At 33.7% G+C, this 15,811-nt stretch overlaps 1 protein-coding gene across 1 annotated transcript in view; it reads left to right on the forward strand.

Annotated features, from left to right (window-relative positions):
- The first annotated feature begins 283 nt into the window (after positions 1–283).
- The window catches only part of CADM2 (cell adhesion molecule 2), a 464,221-nt gene continuing 448,693 nt past the window's right edge, over positions 284–15,811 (forward strand). Inside the window, exon 1 of the mRNA XM_032882208.1 lies at positions 284–348. Within this exon, the coding sequence (XP_032738099.1) occupies positions 291–348 (58 nt within the window). The 5' untranslated portion in view covers positions 284–290. The remainder of the gene's footprint in view (positions 349–15,811) is intronic.

Below are 15,811 nucleotides of genomic sequence, written 5' to 3' on the forward strand. Positions count from 1 at the left end.
TTTAAACACTGAAACAAATAGAAAACAATCAGGCTCTAGTGGCTTGGAACCTGGATAGCAGCCCAGCTTTCATTTATTAGGACCCTGGGAAAATAAATTTAAAAGGCAAAATTTTCAAATCTGCTTTCTGGTTACATTTAACAAGTACTTCTAAGGATCTCCAAGCTCTTTTACTTGTATTTATTCTGCTGGTTCATAATATAAATTGTAGTAAGAACTAATACATTTGCAGACTCACAAGTATCTATTCAGGTCATTCTTGGTTCTGAATGGAGCACCAGTATTTATAGATGATTTATGAATCACAGGGATTTATCGATTCGATTAGTATCACAGATGGATATGCAGGTATGTGACCTAATATTCACTTTTAGAAATCTTTGTCTTATTTCATAGTATATTCATTGGTCTACTATGCCCAATGAAAATTATTCTGAGAATTCTAACATTGTCCAATTGAAGGACATGGTTATACTGGAAAAATATGGAAACAACTTAAAAACTATATTAATTGCTGTATTATTTTCATTATTCTGACAATATTTGGAATATCAATCTTACCATTTGGGGAATAGTCTGCTTGTGAGGATCTTATGAAAAATTAGTCTCAACAGGTGACATAATTATAAGCGATTTGGTACTGTGAATAGTATTGTATAGTATTCCTATAAAATGGGTGAAAAGTGTAAGAATTGTTTTGTTCTAAACCATTCAGATCCTGGATTATCATTTCCCAGTATGAATGGGACCTCATACAGTTCTTGAATTTTCTCTCTGAGGAGGGCACACAAAGTCTAAGTTGAACATTTCCTTGGTTAGATCACTTTATTTTATCTACTGACTTCTTTCTTGTACTTTAGTAACTTCCCCTCTCTAGAACTGAAATATGTCTATCTTGCTCATAGTTTTAAAAATTTCTATTTAGGCACATTGTATTATAGCTCCCTCTTCTAATAAACCTATTAAATCTGTATTTCCATTGATGAGGTCTTCAAGTATTACATTTTTTTCTTTTGACTAAGGGGCTCTTGGAGAAAAAAAAATCCTGTCTCTGTGAGAAAATTTTGTGAATTATTAAAGGAAAAACTGAAAAATAAAACTTTGTCATATATGTATGTATTTCTAAGGCTGGACTTAGCTCCAGAAATCACCATACCAACTTACCTCTTCCATTTTTCTTCAACCTAAAGCAAATTTTGCTACTATTTAAATAATTGCTATTTGATTTCTCATGTGTTATTTATAATTTTGGCACATTTATTATACGCAAATTATATACCATTCATTCTTGACCTGCACATATCTCTGTGACTATCTTCTTATTGATTTATAAACATATAATTTTATTACCTTATATTATTTTTTTGACCATTAAGGTCCAGTAGACTGAACATTTGAGGTCTCCTATGAACCATAGTTATGACCTTGATGTGAGTTTAACACTAAGGTACCAAATGACTAATATACAAACTGAGTATGAAACATGTTTAGTTAAATTCAGATCACAGGTTTTACATATAAGGAACTTGAAATTTGTCGTTGTATTTAGCAACAAGTAAAATGCTACACAGACTGAAAAATAAATTCTGCTTGGATCCATCAAATAGGGGAAGACCCAGAGCAGAGTGCTGCCCCTTCATCCCCAAGATTGAAGAAGCTGGCAAATTCAAGTAGTTGAAGCTTACTCACAGATGCACATGTCAAAAACAAGTGTCAGGGTAGAAAAACCTGAATTGTCAATATGTTGGATACTCAGAGTGGACAGTCTGAGCATTAAAATCTTCAGGTGATTCAGTGATAGGAAAGACCTCACAACATTGTGAGATTTACCTTCAGGGTCTTGACCAGATTCCCACAGTAAATATCATAGAACAGTCCCTTTCAGTGGATCAGAGAAAAATAGCCTATCTCCTCCTCCTCACCACCCTCCCTTAGGGGAGGTAAAGGAGCCATTTTGAAATATCCCTAGAGCACTCTGTCCTCTTAACAAGGTCTGCCACCAGGAGAAATTAGTTAACTAGAGCTTAACCTGCTGGGATATTATTATAGTGTAACTGACCCGAGGGATGAAATTTGGCCCATTCTAAGTGGGGGAGGGGAAGAGAAAAAAAAAAGAAATACTTGTAAAGTTTAGAGATACAAGCTTTCTACTGACTGAGTCACTGAGAACTAATCACAGTATTATAGAATACTTCCTTTCCCTGAACATACCACCTCATTACTAATTTTTATTTAATATATTATGTCTAGCCATCAGGAAAAAGTTACAAGGCATACCAAAAGGTCACAAACGTGATTTGAAGAGACAGAGCGAGCATCAGAAATAGACATGGCAAGGATTTTGGAATTACCACAGGCAGAATTTAACAACTATGATGAAGATGCTAAGTGCTCCAATGGATTAAGTAAATAGCATTCAAGAATAGGTGGGCAGTGTAAGCAAAGTAGAAATACTAAGAAAGAACTACAAAGAATTGCCAGATATAATAAGGAAATGCAAAACATTGCAACAAAAATGAAGAATGCCTTTGATGAGTTTATTAGTAGACTGGACACAGCGAGGAAAGAATCTCTGAGCTTGAAGATATCCCAAGAGATCTCCAAAAGTGAAGAACAAATGGAACAAAGACTGAAAACAAAATCCAGAATAGAATATCCAAGGACTTGGCCAACCACAAAGGTATAACATGCAGATATTCCTTAACTTACAATGGGGTATGTCCAGATAAACCCATTGTAACTTGAAATATCATAAGCTGAAAATGCATTTAATACACCTAACCTACCAAACATCATAGCTTAGCCTAGGCTACCTTAAACATCCTAGGAATACTTACATTAGCCTAGAGTTGGGTAAAATCATCTAACTTTAAACTACAGAAAGAAAAAGATTAAAAAAAAAAAAAAAGTTCTGAAAGAAGCCAGAGGGAGAAAGCACCTTACCAATAAGGAACAAAGATCAAAATTATGTATGACTTCTCAGAAAACATGTAAGCAAAAAAAGAGTGATATAGTTAAAGTATTCAGGAAACAAACCAACCTAGAATTCTCTAACCTGTGAAAATACCCCTCATAAGTGAAAGAGAAATAAATACTTTCAGGAAAATAAAAATTAAGGGAATTTCTTGCCAGTAGACCTACCTTGCAAGAATATTAAAAGGAGGTCTTTAGAGAGGAGGAAAATAAGATGTTCAAAAACTAAGATTTACATAAAATACCAAAGAAAGAACAAGTATAGTTAAAATAAAATGTCATATTCTTCTTCTTTTTAATTGATCTGGTAAGAAAGGAGAGAAAATGTGTTTATATAAAACCCTCATTTAAACTACAAAGACAAGACAAGAGTAGAAGACAAATAAAGGAATACAGAATAGGGCAAACAAAAATAGAAAGCAGTAACCATTATGGTGATATTAATCTAATTATATCAACAATAACTTCCAATGTCAATGGTTTAAATACACTAATTAAAAGACAAAGAATATTAGGGTAGATCAAAAAACATGACTCAACTATATGTTGTCTACAAGAAGCTCACTTTATTTTTTAAAATGTTTTTAAGAAGCCCACTTTAAAGGTACATACGGATGAAAAATAAGTGAAGAAAATATACCATTCTAACAATCAAAAGAAAGTAGGAAAAATTATATTGATTTCAGAGACAGCAGTCTTCAGAGTAAGGTAAATTATACGGCCAAAGATTTTAGCAGACTATTGGCTTGAAATCAAGTGAGTTTCCTGGGTGAAATCCAAAATTGGCCCCCATACACACAGAGCACAAGGAGAAAGAAAGAAAAAGCCAGGTTAGTCCAGATTGGTAGGTGGCACTTTTAATAACCAAGGGAACTTATATATGAGACTTGTCTTTGCTGGCAACAAAATAAGTAGTTCTCCACACCCACCTGTCAAAATGTTCAGAGTCTCTATAGAGGACTTAATGGGATTCAGTCACTTATACAATTCAGGTGGTTTCAACAACACGTTATTCTCTCAAAGCTGCATCCTTGAAGTAATTCCTAGTACAGGAACAGTGGGTAGAACATGCATTCCAAGGACTGGGGAAGAGGTAAGAAGCCATCAGTTGCTTGGGAATGGCATACAGGTCAACTAGGGGTCACATCCTCTCAGTAACCTCTTTCAATAGAGGCACTTCAGCAAATAATATATACAGATTCTCTACATCATATGTCATCAGGAAAATTCAAATTGAAACAACAATGAGATACCATTTTGCATCTGTTAGAATGGACAAAATTGAGAGCACTGACAACGCTAAATACTGGTACACTTGTGGAGCAAGAGAAACTCTCCATTGCCGCTGGGGATGAAAAATCCTGCAACCATTTAGGGAGACAGTTTGGTGGTTTCTTATAAAACTAAATATTCTCTTACCATATGATCCAGCAATTGAATTCCTTGGTTTACTGAGGAAAAAGTTGAAAACAAGTCCACACAAAAACCTATACAAGGATTTATAGCAGATTTATTCATTCATGCCAAAACTTGGAAGGGACCAAGATGTGTCCTTCAGCTGCTGAATGGATACATAAACTGTAGTACAACCAGACGACAGACTATTATTCAGTGCTGAAATGAGTTATCAAGCCATATAAAAGACATGTCTTTTATAAAACTTAAATACAGATTATCAAGTGAGAGAAGCCATCTGAAAATGCTGCATAATGAATGATTCCAACTATATGACATTTGTGAAAAGGCAAACTGTAGAGACAACAAAAAGATCAGTGGTTGCCAGGGTGGGGGGTAGTTGAATAGGCAGAGCACAGATTTTTAGGGCAGTGAAAGTACTCTAGGCAATATTATGATGATGAATATATGTCATCATATATTTGTCAAACCCATATGTACCACTCTCAAGAGTAAATCCTAAGGTAAACTATGGACTTCGGGTAATTATATTGTGTCAGTGCAAGTTCAGTCTGAGTGACCAACGTACTGTTTTGTTAAGTGATACTGATTGTGGTCGGGGGTCATTCATATGTAGAAGCAGGGGGTACATGGGACATCTTTCTACCTCTCTCTCAGTTTTGTTATAAGCCTAAAATGACTCTAAAAGATAGTTTTATAAAAAAATTCAGATCATAATGTGGGGATTTCATATTTTATAAATAAAACTTTTAAAGAAAAATATTGATAAGAAAATATGTAATCATCCCAAGGATATGACTGAAGACATATGTGTTAAAAAAATAAAACCTTTATCAAAGTATAATTAATATACAAAAATTTTTTTAAAGCATACAGTTTTACTGTATATGAACTGGTTTGCTTTGATGTGTGTATACACTATCACACCATCACCACAATCAAGGTTGTAAGTATGCTTATCACCTGAGAAAGTTTCCTCGTATCCTATTTTTTAAAATTTCTTATGCTAAAAAAAAAATTCTTATGCTTTACTTTTCATTTCTGTGACTTACTCATTTTATAATTAGAAGGAAGCTTGTACCTCTCCCACTCATCTCCTTTATGGTCACCACCAGTTTGTTCTCTGTATTTATGAGTCTCTTTCTGGTTTTTGTTTATTCATCCGTTTGGTTATTTTGTTTTGTTTTGTTTTAGATTCCACATATAAGTGAAATCCTATGACATTTGATTTTCTCTCTCTGACTTGTTTCACTTGGCATAGTACCCTTTAGGTTCATCCCTGTTTTCACAAATGGTAAGATCTCATTCCTTTTTATGGCTAAGTAATATTCCATTGTCTACATGTGTACATATTGTATATATACATCTGTGGATAGACAGTTGTGTTGGTTCCATAATTTGGCTATTGTAAACAATGCTACAACAAACATAGGGATGCATATGTCTTTTCAAATGAGTGTTTTCATTTTTCTTTGGGTAAATACCCAGTAAGTAGAATTATTGAATCATGTCGTATTTCTATTTTTAATTTTCTGAGAAACATCCATATTCAATTTCCACAGTGCTTGTTCTAATCTACATTCCTATAAACAGTGCAGGAAGGTTACTTTTTCTTCACATCCTTGCCAATATTTGTTATTTTTTTTCTTCTCTTTTTTGATACTAGCCATTCTGACAGGTATAATGTGATATTTCATTTTGGTTTGGATTTGCCTTTCCCTGATGGTGAGTGACGCTGTGCATCTTTTCGTGTGTCTGTTGACCATTTATGTCTTCTTTTGAAAAATGTCTGTTCAGGTCTTCCACCCATTTTTAATCAGATTATTTGCTTTGTTTTTGTTTGTTTGTTTATTTGTTTGGGGTTGACTTGTATAAGGTCTTTAATATATATATACAACATGGGACAAGGCAGATTATGGAATATTTCTGTCATTTCAGATAGTTCTATTAGAGAATGCTGACTCAGAACTGTGTGAATACTTCAAGTAGAATTCCTCCCCAAACCATGATTTCATATGAGAAATCAATAAAGCCAGTATAGTAGAAAATTATGTTAAATTTAGTTAAATATGCTTCAGTGTTGTATGCTTCATTTTCTGTGTAATACAGGCAGAGATAGGAGATAGTTTTATAATATGTAGGCTTTTTTTTCTTTAATCTACTCTGATTTATTCATCTATTGAATACACTCTTACTGTATAAACTGGAATAGACCAGAAACCCCAAAAGTTTTCTTTTATGTTAATTATAGCATTGTATTGCCAAGGATTTTAGTGATATATTAGATATTGTGATGTTTTTGAGAGAGGAAAAAAGAACTATTTTATATGACATTTCTAGAAAAGTACACGACTGTCAGGAGATTAAAAATTACACAAGAAATCACTTAATACAGAAGCTTGTAAAACTCTCAAATCCGTATGATACTTGAAAGGTTAGATATCATTGTAAATCTATCTAAATCTACTTAGCACTACAGTAATGCTGTGTAATAAGACAAGATAACTGTGCCATAAATGTGCTTGTCTAGGTAGATACATATCCTAATTACTGTTTATTAACGCAAATTGGTGTATAATGTACATATCTATCTCTTTGCAAATCACCTATTTATTCTACATCTCACCTATGTGCTTTATCTGTGTAACCCCAATATTTTAGTTTCTAACCCTCCAGAGATAGTGTGATAGTGGAAAACAAATTATCAAAGCAATTAAAATGTTTTCATACCTACAGGAACTAGAAATCTCTGCTTTTAAGATTAATTATTAGTTTCCACTTCTAAAATATAGACAATATTACAGGTCCTCAATCAAGCTGTTAGAATGTGCTATTTTGAATCATAATGAAAAACATTTTTGTCAAAAGTGTAACTTAATATGTGAAGCTATTAGAAAGAATAACTGGACTTCTATTTAAAATAAATAATTTAAAAGCAGCAAAGTTGATTAGAGGATTTTTCCTTTTGATAAAAATAGTAAAAATCTAATTATAATCTACTAAAAGTCAAATAACAATATTTTTCAAAATATATATAATACTCCTTAAAACCATCTATTAGTTATTTACTTTGGAAAATATGTCTAAATGTTGAAAACTTATAAACATTTGCTTTTAAATGCTTATATATGGGGAATTTGAAATAAATTAAAATAACGGATTTTTTTTTTATTGTAATCATTTCTCATGTAACTTTAGGTTACATCCTAGACCTAGCCAGGTTGGTCTCCTAGTCCAGTTCTCCCAGGTGCCTTGGGAGACATATTTTAGGAGATTTAAGACTGACAGTACGATAGATAATTATAAATGTAACTCTTTCCCTTGTCCCTCCACACCGCTAATTTAAAGGAAAAAACAAAAAACAAAAAAACACCACCAGATCTACCTTTCTTTCTAAAGAAACCAACATTTCTTTTTTATTAGATATAATAAATTGACTTCAGCATTCTGGCTGTGGTTTAATCTTGAGTAAGAAACTCTCACAGACCTTCTTTTCTATCAAACCAAGAACAAGATTAGAGATTTAAAAATTTGAAACAGCCCTGAGATTCACCTACAGATAAACACTGTTCTTCAGGCCCTTCCAACAATATTGAAATCTCTGAAATTCATAGAACTAAAATTCAGAAGTTTTTACACAACATTTATTTCTCCATTTTGTTTCAATTAACAGCTCTATCTGAATATTTCATGGTAAAACATACACTACTCCACACATAAAGCAAAATTTCATTAGTTTAAATAGTAATTTACTTGAGGAAAAAAAGAACACAAAGGTAAAGTGAAAAGATTACTGCTCTGGTACTTAGAAGACCTGAAAGCCCACACTAGTTATATTCTATTTAATTGGTCATCTTTCAAAAAATATTTATTAACATGAATATGTATCATTACTGTGCCCCAGACCTTCTGTCATGCATACTGATGATTCAGCAGAAAAATTAATTTAAGAACTCCCAGCAGTCAGTAACTTGGTACTGTTACCAAGTAACAGTAGCAGTTATCCTGGTGGAAATTGCTTAATATCCATCTATCTATCTATCTATCTATCTGTCTATCTATTATCTCTCTCTCTGTCTATCATCTATCTAACATATACTTAAGTGTAGACAGGTAGATATAGATACATAGATACATATTTTAATCCAAAGACATTATCAGTATGTACTGCTAACCTCTAAAATATGCAAGAAAATGGCCATTTATTTGTTGGATTTTACTAAATCCAATCATTCCTAACACTTTAGAGTCTTATTGAACTTCTCCCTTCAAGTGCTGAGTTGCACAAGGCAGAACTATTGTATCCAGGTTTGCTGTTGTGTATCTCACAATAGCATTGACCTTTCTTTACCGTCATATTGCATTTAGGACAGGTACCTGATTTGTTATCCACCTTCAGATTCTTTCTGGCAATGTAACCTATTCATTTTCTTTTATCCTTTGAGCCCCTACCTTTTAAAATTACTTGCTCTAAAAGTTATATTTGTTACAGAGCAAAGGTTAGCAATTACTCTGACTAGAGGCCACTATTAGGACTTGGATATCTTTAAAGGGCTGAATTATAATATTATATTATGGTTGGAATTATGGTCTTTTTACCTGAAATGGATCTTAAAGATCGTCTGGCACTATCCTGTAATTTCACACAGTGTTTAACCAGCTAACACAAGGTCACATAGACACTTGGTAGCAGAGCTGGAACTCTGTCCAGAGTCCAAAGCTCTTTCCACTTTCTTCCTGTCCACAAAACCCCTCATTTATATGCATTAACCTTGTTCCTCCTTACACCCTTTCCCCTGTCTGTAATGTTAACAGCAGCAATATACTCCTTTGGTGTAGTTTGTCACCTACTCTAACCATGTGTACTCCCACAATTATTTTCTATCAAAAGTATGTTCCTGAAAAAAATCACATGCTTAAAAAAAGTTAACTTATCACACAATGATTATCAGATATAAGATTAGGGGAGTCTTAATTGATTTTAGATGAACAAGTGTTTGGCGAAAGCTTTTCTTTTCTTTTCTTTTCTTTTCTTTTCTTTTCTTTTCTTTTTTAAGATTTTATTTATTTATTTGACACAGAGAGAGAGATCACAACTAGGCAGAGAGGCAGGCAGCGAGAGAGGGAGAAACAGGCTCCCTGCTGAGCAGAGAGCCTGCCATGGGGCTCAATCCCAAGACCCTGAGATCATGACTTGAGCTGAAGGCAGAGGCCTAACCCTCTGAGCGACCCAGGCACCCCTGGTGAAAGCTTCTTAAAGAACAGCAAAGATAACCACAGAAGTTATGAGCTATTATAGGGAGCTTATAACTGACATTCTCAGATATTATTGTTTTATTCTAACACACACCAGGAATTAGCTGAACTTAATGCAAAACAATAAAAATTTATTTTTTAAAGTGCCTTGAAAATATGTAAATAAAGAATTTAATTTTTTGCCTTACAAAGTTTCAGGACAACTCTGGAAATTTTAAAGAGGTTGGCTATTTCCCTAGGTAGAATGAAATAAATATATTTTCATTTGGAAATATATTAGTAAAATCATAAAGGTAATAAAAATACTTAAATCTTGGTGCAATCCTATTGGACAGCAAAGCTTATTTGATTTAGTTTTTCTACTTTCAAATGCATATTATTGCTTTGTAGGTGCTGATTTATAATATCTTTTGTCATTTTGAACATTCCTTATATGCCTGAATGCTGACACGTAGCCTGCTTCTCCATACCAATGAAGAATTCTAGGTGCAAAAGGAACTTTGGCAAGCATAGATTAATTTAGACATTTTCAGACGTATTGGCTGAGGTCCTAAGGAATTAAATGGAGTGCTATATCTCTGAAAAATCCATTTAGGCAGGGGTCATGTCTATCTTGTTCCTCAGTGCCTTGCAGTAGAGTAAGTGCTCATTAAATATTAGTAGCATTATCGATACATTGAGTTAGTGAATGAGTGACACTCAATGCTATGGTCTCTAACACTAATGAAAGGAAATATTTTATCTGCTCCTAGAGAGACTTGATAGCAAGAATGTTTATGATTTTTACCTGTGTGTGGTTCTTAGAACTGTGATCTTGGAATGTGTATCCAAGAAGAGTTGATCATAAATTAGGATGTTAAATTAAGGCAGTTTTCTAAACTCTTTGTGATTCACTATATACTGTGTAGTTTTTCTTTGAAATGCTGTTAATTCTTGGAATACCACATATAGCCAAATACAAATAAAAGCTACTGAATCAATAAGAATTATTTTGAAAATTTTCACTCATCTCCATCACTGCTATACTTTATTAACATAGGCTATTTTGGGTCTACTCTGTAGAATTGTAAAGATTAATCTTGTTAATCTAATTCAGATTACTTCTGTGGTAGAGGGTCTATATCTGGTATATTAAATTAAGAATATGCAGAGTATGACTTGCTGAATGAAAAGGCACCAGCCACCCACACAAAGTATATCTGAGCATCTGATCTCCCACAATGGGGTGGTAGAAACCTGGTGTCATTTTGATTGAAAGCACAGTTAACAATATACTTACACGAAGAAAGTTAAGTCACAAGGTTATTATTTACAAATCCTAAAAACAGGGTGACACCAAGAGCCAGGGGAAGGGCAGGCTCCTGTCCCAGGTCACAAGTGAGCAGAAGATAGAGAGCTGGAAGGAGGCACCTACTACTTATAAGGTGGTTAGGGCAAAGGTCACTAATTTTTCATGGACTCAACTCTAAACTGTTATTTTATTTTATTTTTAATTTTTTTTCTTTTTTTCATTTTTAAAATTTATTTTTTCAGTGTTCCAAGATTCATTGATTATGCACCACACCCAGTGCTCCATGCAATACGTGCCCTCCTTAAGACCCACCAGGCTCAACCATCCCCCAACCCCCTCCCCTCCAAAACCCTCACTTTGTTTCTCAGAGTCCACAGTCTCTCATGCTTCATCTCCCCCTCTTATTTCCTCCAATTTACTTTTCCTTTCCTAAATGGTTATTTTAAATAGTGCTCTGGGAAAAGCAAAGTAAGAACTTGGGCCAGGAATCCTAAGCTCAGGTCCTCATCCAAATGACTAGGCTCTGGGTGTGAAGAGGGTTGTCATACCACAAAATGCCTACGCCACAACTCAAAATCGCTATTTTTTTCATCATGGCTTCTAAGACAGAATGGCAGGATAGTTAGGCTAGGAGGAGGAATAGCAAGTATAATCCCATCTCTTCACTTGGAATTCAGTTCTGCCAATATCACATGGAGACATAAATATGGAAACAGATAAATGCCCTAGAAATCATTGCCTCCATATTTATATATTAATATATACATGTTTACATGTATATCCCTATATCTATTTAATCTGTCCTCTATCTATCTATCTTTCCATGATGAATGGAAACAAGTAACTGGTAGACTGTACACGTGTCTATGTATATGTTATCTGTTCTCAAATGAGATATAGAAAAGATCAGATGGTGTGACAATGATGTCTTTCTATGATGAATACTGGGAAATATTTTTGAAATATGAATAAAGTGCTACATTAATTACATATGCATTTATTTTCTTTTTGGCTAGAGGAGCATCTTCATCAGAAAGGCATTTGTATTAAAAGTATTGAAAATGAACCATTCTTATGCAATTAGGACACGTTAAACTCATGTGAATTGTTTCTCAGAATATCTGAGCTCTGTCATGTCACATAAGAGATGGTATTTCTTTACTGCATGGGACTGTTTTGTTTTCATTATTTGAATAGTTCCAATTTTAGATCAGCTCACAGATCCTAATAAAAATCATCGTATTTGTAGACAATAAAATCATTCTTAAGATTTTTTTTTCTTCTTTAGGCTAATTTATAACTTTTTAAACCTTTATTAGCAGGTTAGTAGGTGTTTGAACTGTTTAACTTATTTATTTATTTATTTTTTAATCTAGAGCATATCCCTATGAGATTTCTCTACTTCTCTTTTAGAATTCTTCCTTTGTATTCATTTATTATGCATTTTAGCTTCACTGATTTTCATAAGTCTGTTGTTCATATTACTTCATATTCTCTATTTAATTGTGTCAATTTTTCCATTTCTGTTTTCTTTGGTTGTTATCCTCACATCTTCTATTTATGTATTTAAATTTATTTAAACATAAATGTGACTTAAAATTGAAGCAACGTCAGCTGAAATCTTAGAGCAGCCAGAAAAAATTAAAAGCAAGTCAAATTAAAACTGTCAGCAGGAAACAACTTCAAACACCCTTCCTTTTCAAGGGCTACTATTGTAATTCAAACTTTCACTTAGAATTAAAAGCAATTATGATTAAAGGCTTTCAATTTTGATTTTTCATTAAAATGTAGCAATGTAAGTCTGTTAATGCTACAAAGGTAAATTTGTTTAAGAGTGTACAGTTGGGGATTTAAATAAAATGTGGTTATTTAAAAACCTTTTAATTTATGTTCTGACGCTCCCTGCTGCTAGAACCTGTTTCAGAATTTAATTATCTTGATGACTACTATAAAATTCTGTGACAAATTACCCTAGGAAATATAAGAACATAATTTAGGACAAAAAGGTTTTAAATTAACTGGATTTTGCTCAATGGAGTTCTTTCAGGCAACCTTCATTTTGAAACAATATTGATTGAGGAAGAAATGGAAAAGATTACAGGAGTCTTCATTCATTCTTGCAAAAGAAGTTGTAGTCTCCACATTCCGTAACAAATAACAAATCATATCATACCATCTAAAAACTTGAGGCACTGTTTTTTTTTTTCTAGGCTTGCTATTTTGTATAGAATTTTAGTTTGGTGGAAGTGTCATCAACACCAGCATCGAGATCAGCAAAGGCACTTTCAGATGTGACATTTTGCAATTAATTCTGGGAAAGGTGTTCAGTCACATTATCCCTTCTGTATAATTTGCATTTGACTCTTAACAGTCCTTGCTCTCTTACATTTCCAATTCATTGTTTCCAAGAAACTGTTTTCTTCAGAACTTCCTAGATTTCTCGACTCCCCTTTGCTGTGTTTGCTCTCGTTATTGCTTTTTTTGGAAGGTTTTTTGTTTGTTTGTTTGTTTTGTTTTGTTTGTTTGTTTTCTGGTTTGCCCTAAATTATATAAGCAGAGTGAAGCAAAGCCCTTTTTATGCACCAGGTTATGTTGTCCACTGTGTCACTAATCATGTTGTCTTAATTATTTTCATTATGTATTTTACCCTCCTGGATGGTATCCTTCTTAATGTCAAGGAATGATAGGTTTTTCATTTTTTTATATCCTTAGCACCTAGCACTATGTCTGCCATGTGATGGCTCCGAAATACACGTTTTATTCCTGAATGCATAAAGGAGAAGTAGTCTTCCACCCTGAGACTAAATGTGCTGAAACCCTGTTCCCAGGCCCCATTTCTCCCAACAGCACTACGGACAGGACAGGACAGTACTTTCTCTTGGAAATTATGAGAGACGGGCTCATGGTTCATGTCTTTGGGTACTTGTTCAACTATGTAATGTTGCAAACAAAGAATATTTAAATGACTCTCCTTTTCATTATTTTCCAGAAGTTCTCATCCTATAAACCTTTGTTTTTCATCAACTCCAAGAACAAACTTATGTGTCAGCTTGCAGGACTCTATCAGCCTTCTTGGATAATCCCCTTAGGAACTCACTAAACTGAGGGAAAAAAAAAAATTCGGGGGAAACAAAGAAGGGTCGTTCACTGTTGTCAGCCACTAACCTCTTTTCATGGGCTCAGCACTTATCTCCCAGGCAGATAATTATAGTTTTATTAGTACTTTTTGTATTTCCTCTGGACTTGGTTGTGGTCTGATTTCATTTTACACTGAGCAGTTGAATTTCAAGCAGTATACTTAAAGATGTGTTTTAAAAATTCCCCACATATTTTGAAATGAGATCTTCCAAATTAATAAGGCGAGACCTCTTTAGGACTATCTTCTTGTCAAAGAAATAATTATCTGCTAAGTTTTTCAATATTCTTAATCCTCACTTTTAAAAAGAAAATTCCTTATTTTAACTATTTCAAAGTTATCACTTGGCTTCTCTTTTTCATTTTTAGTTATGAAAAGTTGAGAGTCAGGAAATATTAAACCCCTTATCTTCATTTAAAGAAATTAGAATCTTACTTTGAATATTCAGAGTGTGTTATTTTACTTCTATTTCTCTGTTTTTTTTCTTTCATTCATCTAATCATCCTATGTAAGAAAGAAAAGGTAAAAAACACATTCTTCCTGTACACATAATATATTGAACATCTAAAATTTACTATAAGCTTTAAAATATATTACTTTATTTTGTCTGCCTGCCCATCCAGTAAAATGGGCAGAGGAAATGACAACATTTACATGGCAGGAACTGACACGCAGAGAGATGAGTAATGCCGTGGTCATACTGAGGTGCAAAGATTCACCTTGTCTCACATTTAATGCCTTTTTTCATCCACTTCATAGAGTATCTACCACCACATCCTTTCATTTCCTTCCCTTATCCAGCATCTTTCCTCAAGACACTACTATCAAGTGTACATTGTGAACCATACGTGAAGAACATACTGTGATTGTCCATATGAAATCTCTGTATATGTATGTGTCCATGTATAGAATATGTGGCAGTGATATAAATTTTGAATCTGACAATTGCTACATGATAATGAACTAGGTGTCACTGAACAAAAACTCAGTTGAATGACTGATCATCTATACTTTCAGAAAGTTTAGTGACTATTTTACCAACTCCTTGGATCAATCTCATATCACAGTAAAGATCGATGCTAGCATCTTTTCATTATGATGTTAATTAATTTCTGCCCAGATTCTCCCATTCTTATATATTCTTCTAAAGTAATCCATCATCATGCTAAGGCAAGGGGAATTCAATCCATCACTGCTGGATTCTGATAGAGGGCTTAGGGGGAATGCAAGTCATCTCCCCAGCAGTAATCAAACAGCTGTGATACATGCCACTTAACGCTTATATCATCATATAATAGATGGCTTTCCTCTTCATGGAAGCTTGCCTCAAAATTTTCAGACAGATGGACTCTGATGCAAAGGTTTCATTTTGTGGAATTTAAGGCTGTGAACTAGTTATTGACAAATACTACATCATCAGTTCCAGTTGAAGACACAGCCTAATAAGTAGAACATTGGCACTAATCCTTATTTAATCAGCCTTAAAATGGTAATTTCAAATTGATGAGGGCACAGGGAATAGATTTTGTACTCATAAAGTGCTTCTAAAAATACCAGTAATGTGTGTCTACAACCCAAGGATGAAATTAAAGAGCCCCCAGCACATTTAATAAGAAGAACAAACTGTAAAGACCATGACAAAAGTACAACTGAAGGACCTTGTGAACACACAGGCAGGAAAACTCCTTCTGGTCTCTCCAGTGAAACATATTCATGTTTATGGTCTCCTAATGTAATAC

Source organism: Lontra canadensis, unplaced genomic scaffold (genome assembly GCF_010015895.1).
Source record: "Lontra canadensis isolate GAN:19392208 unplaced genomic scaffold, GSC_riverotter_1.0 scaffold80, whole genome shotgun sequence".
NCBI lineage: Eukaryota > Metazoa > Chordata > Mammalia > Carnivora > Mustelidae > Lontra > Lontra canadensis.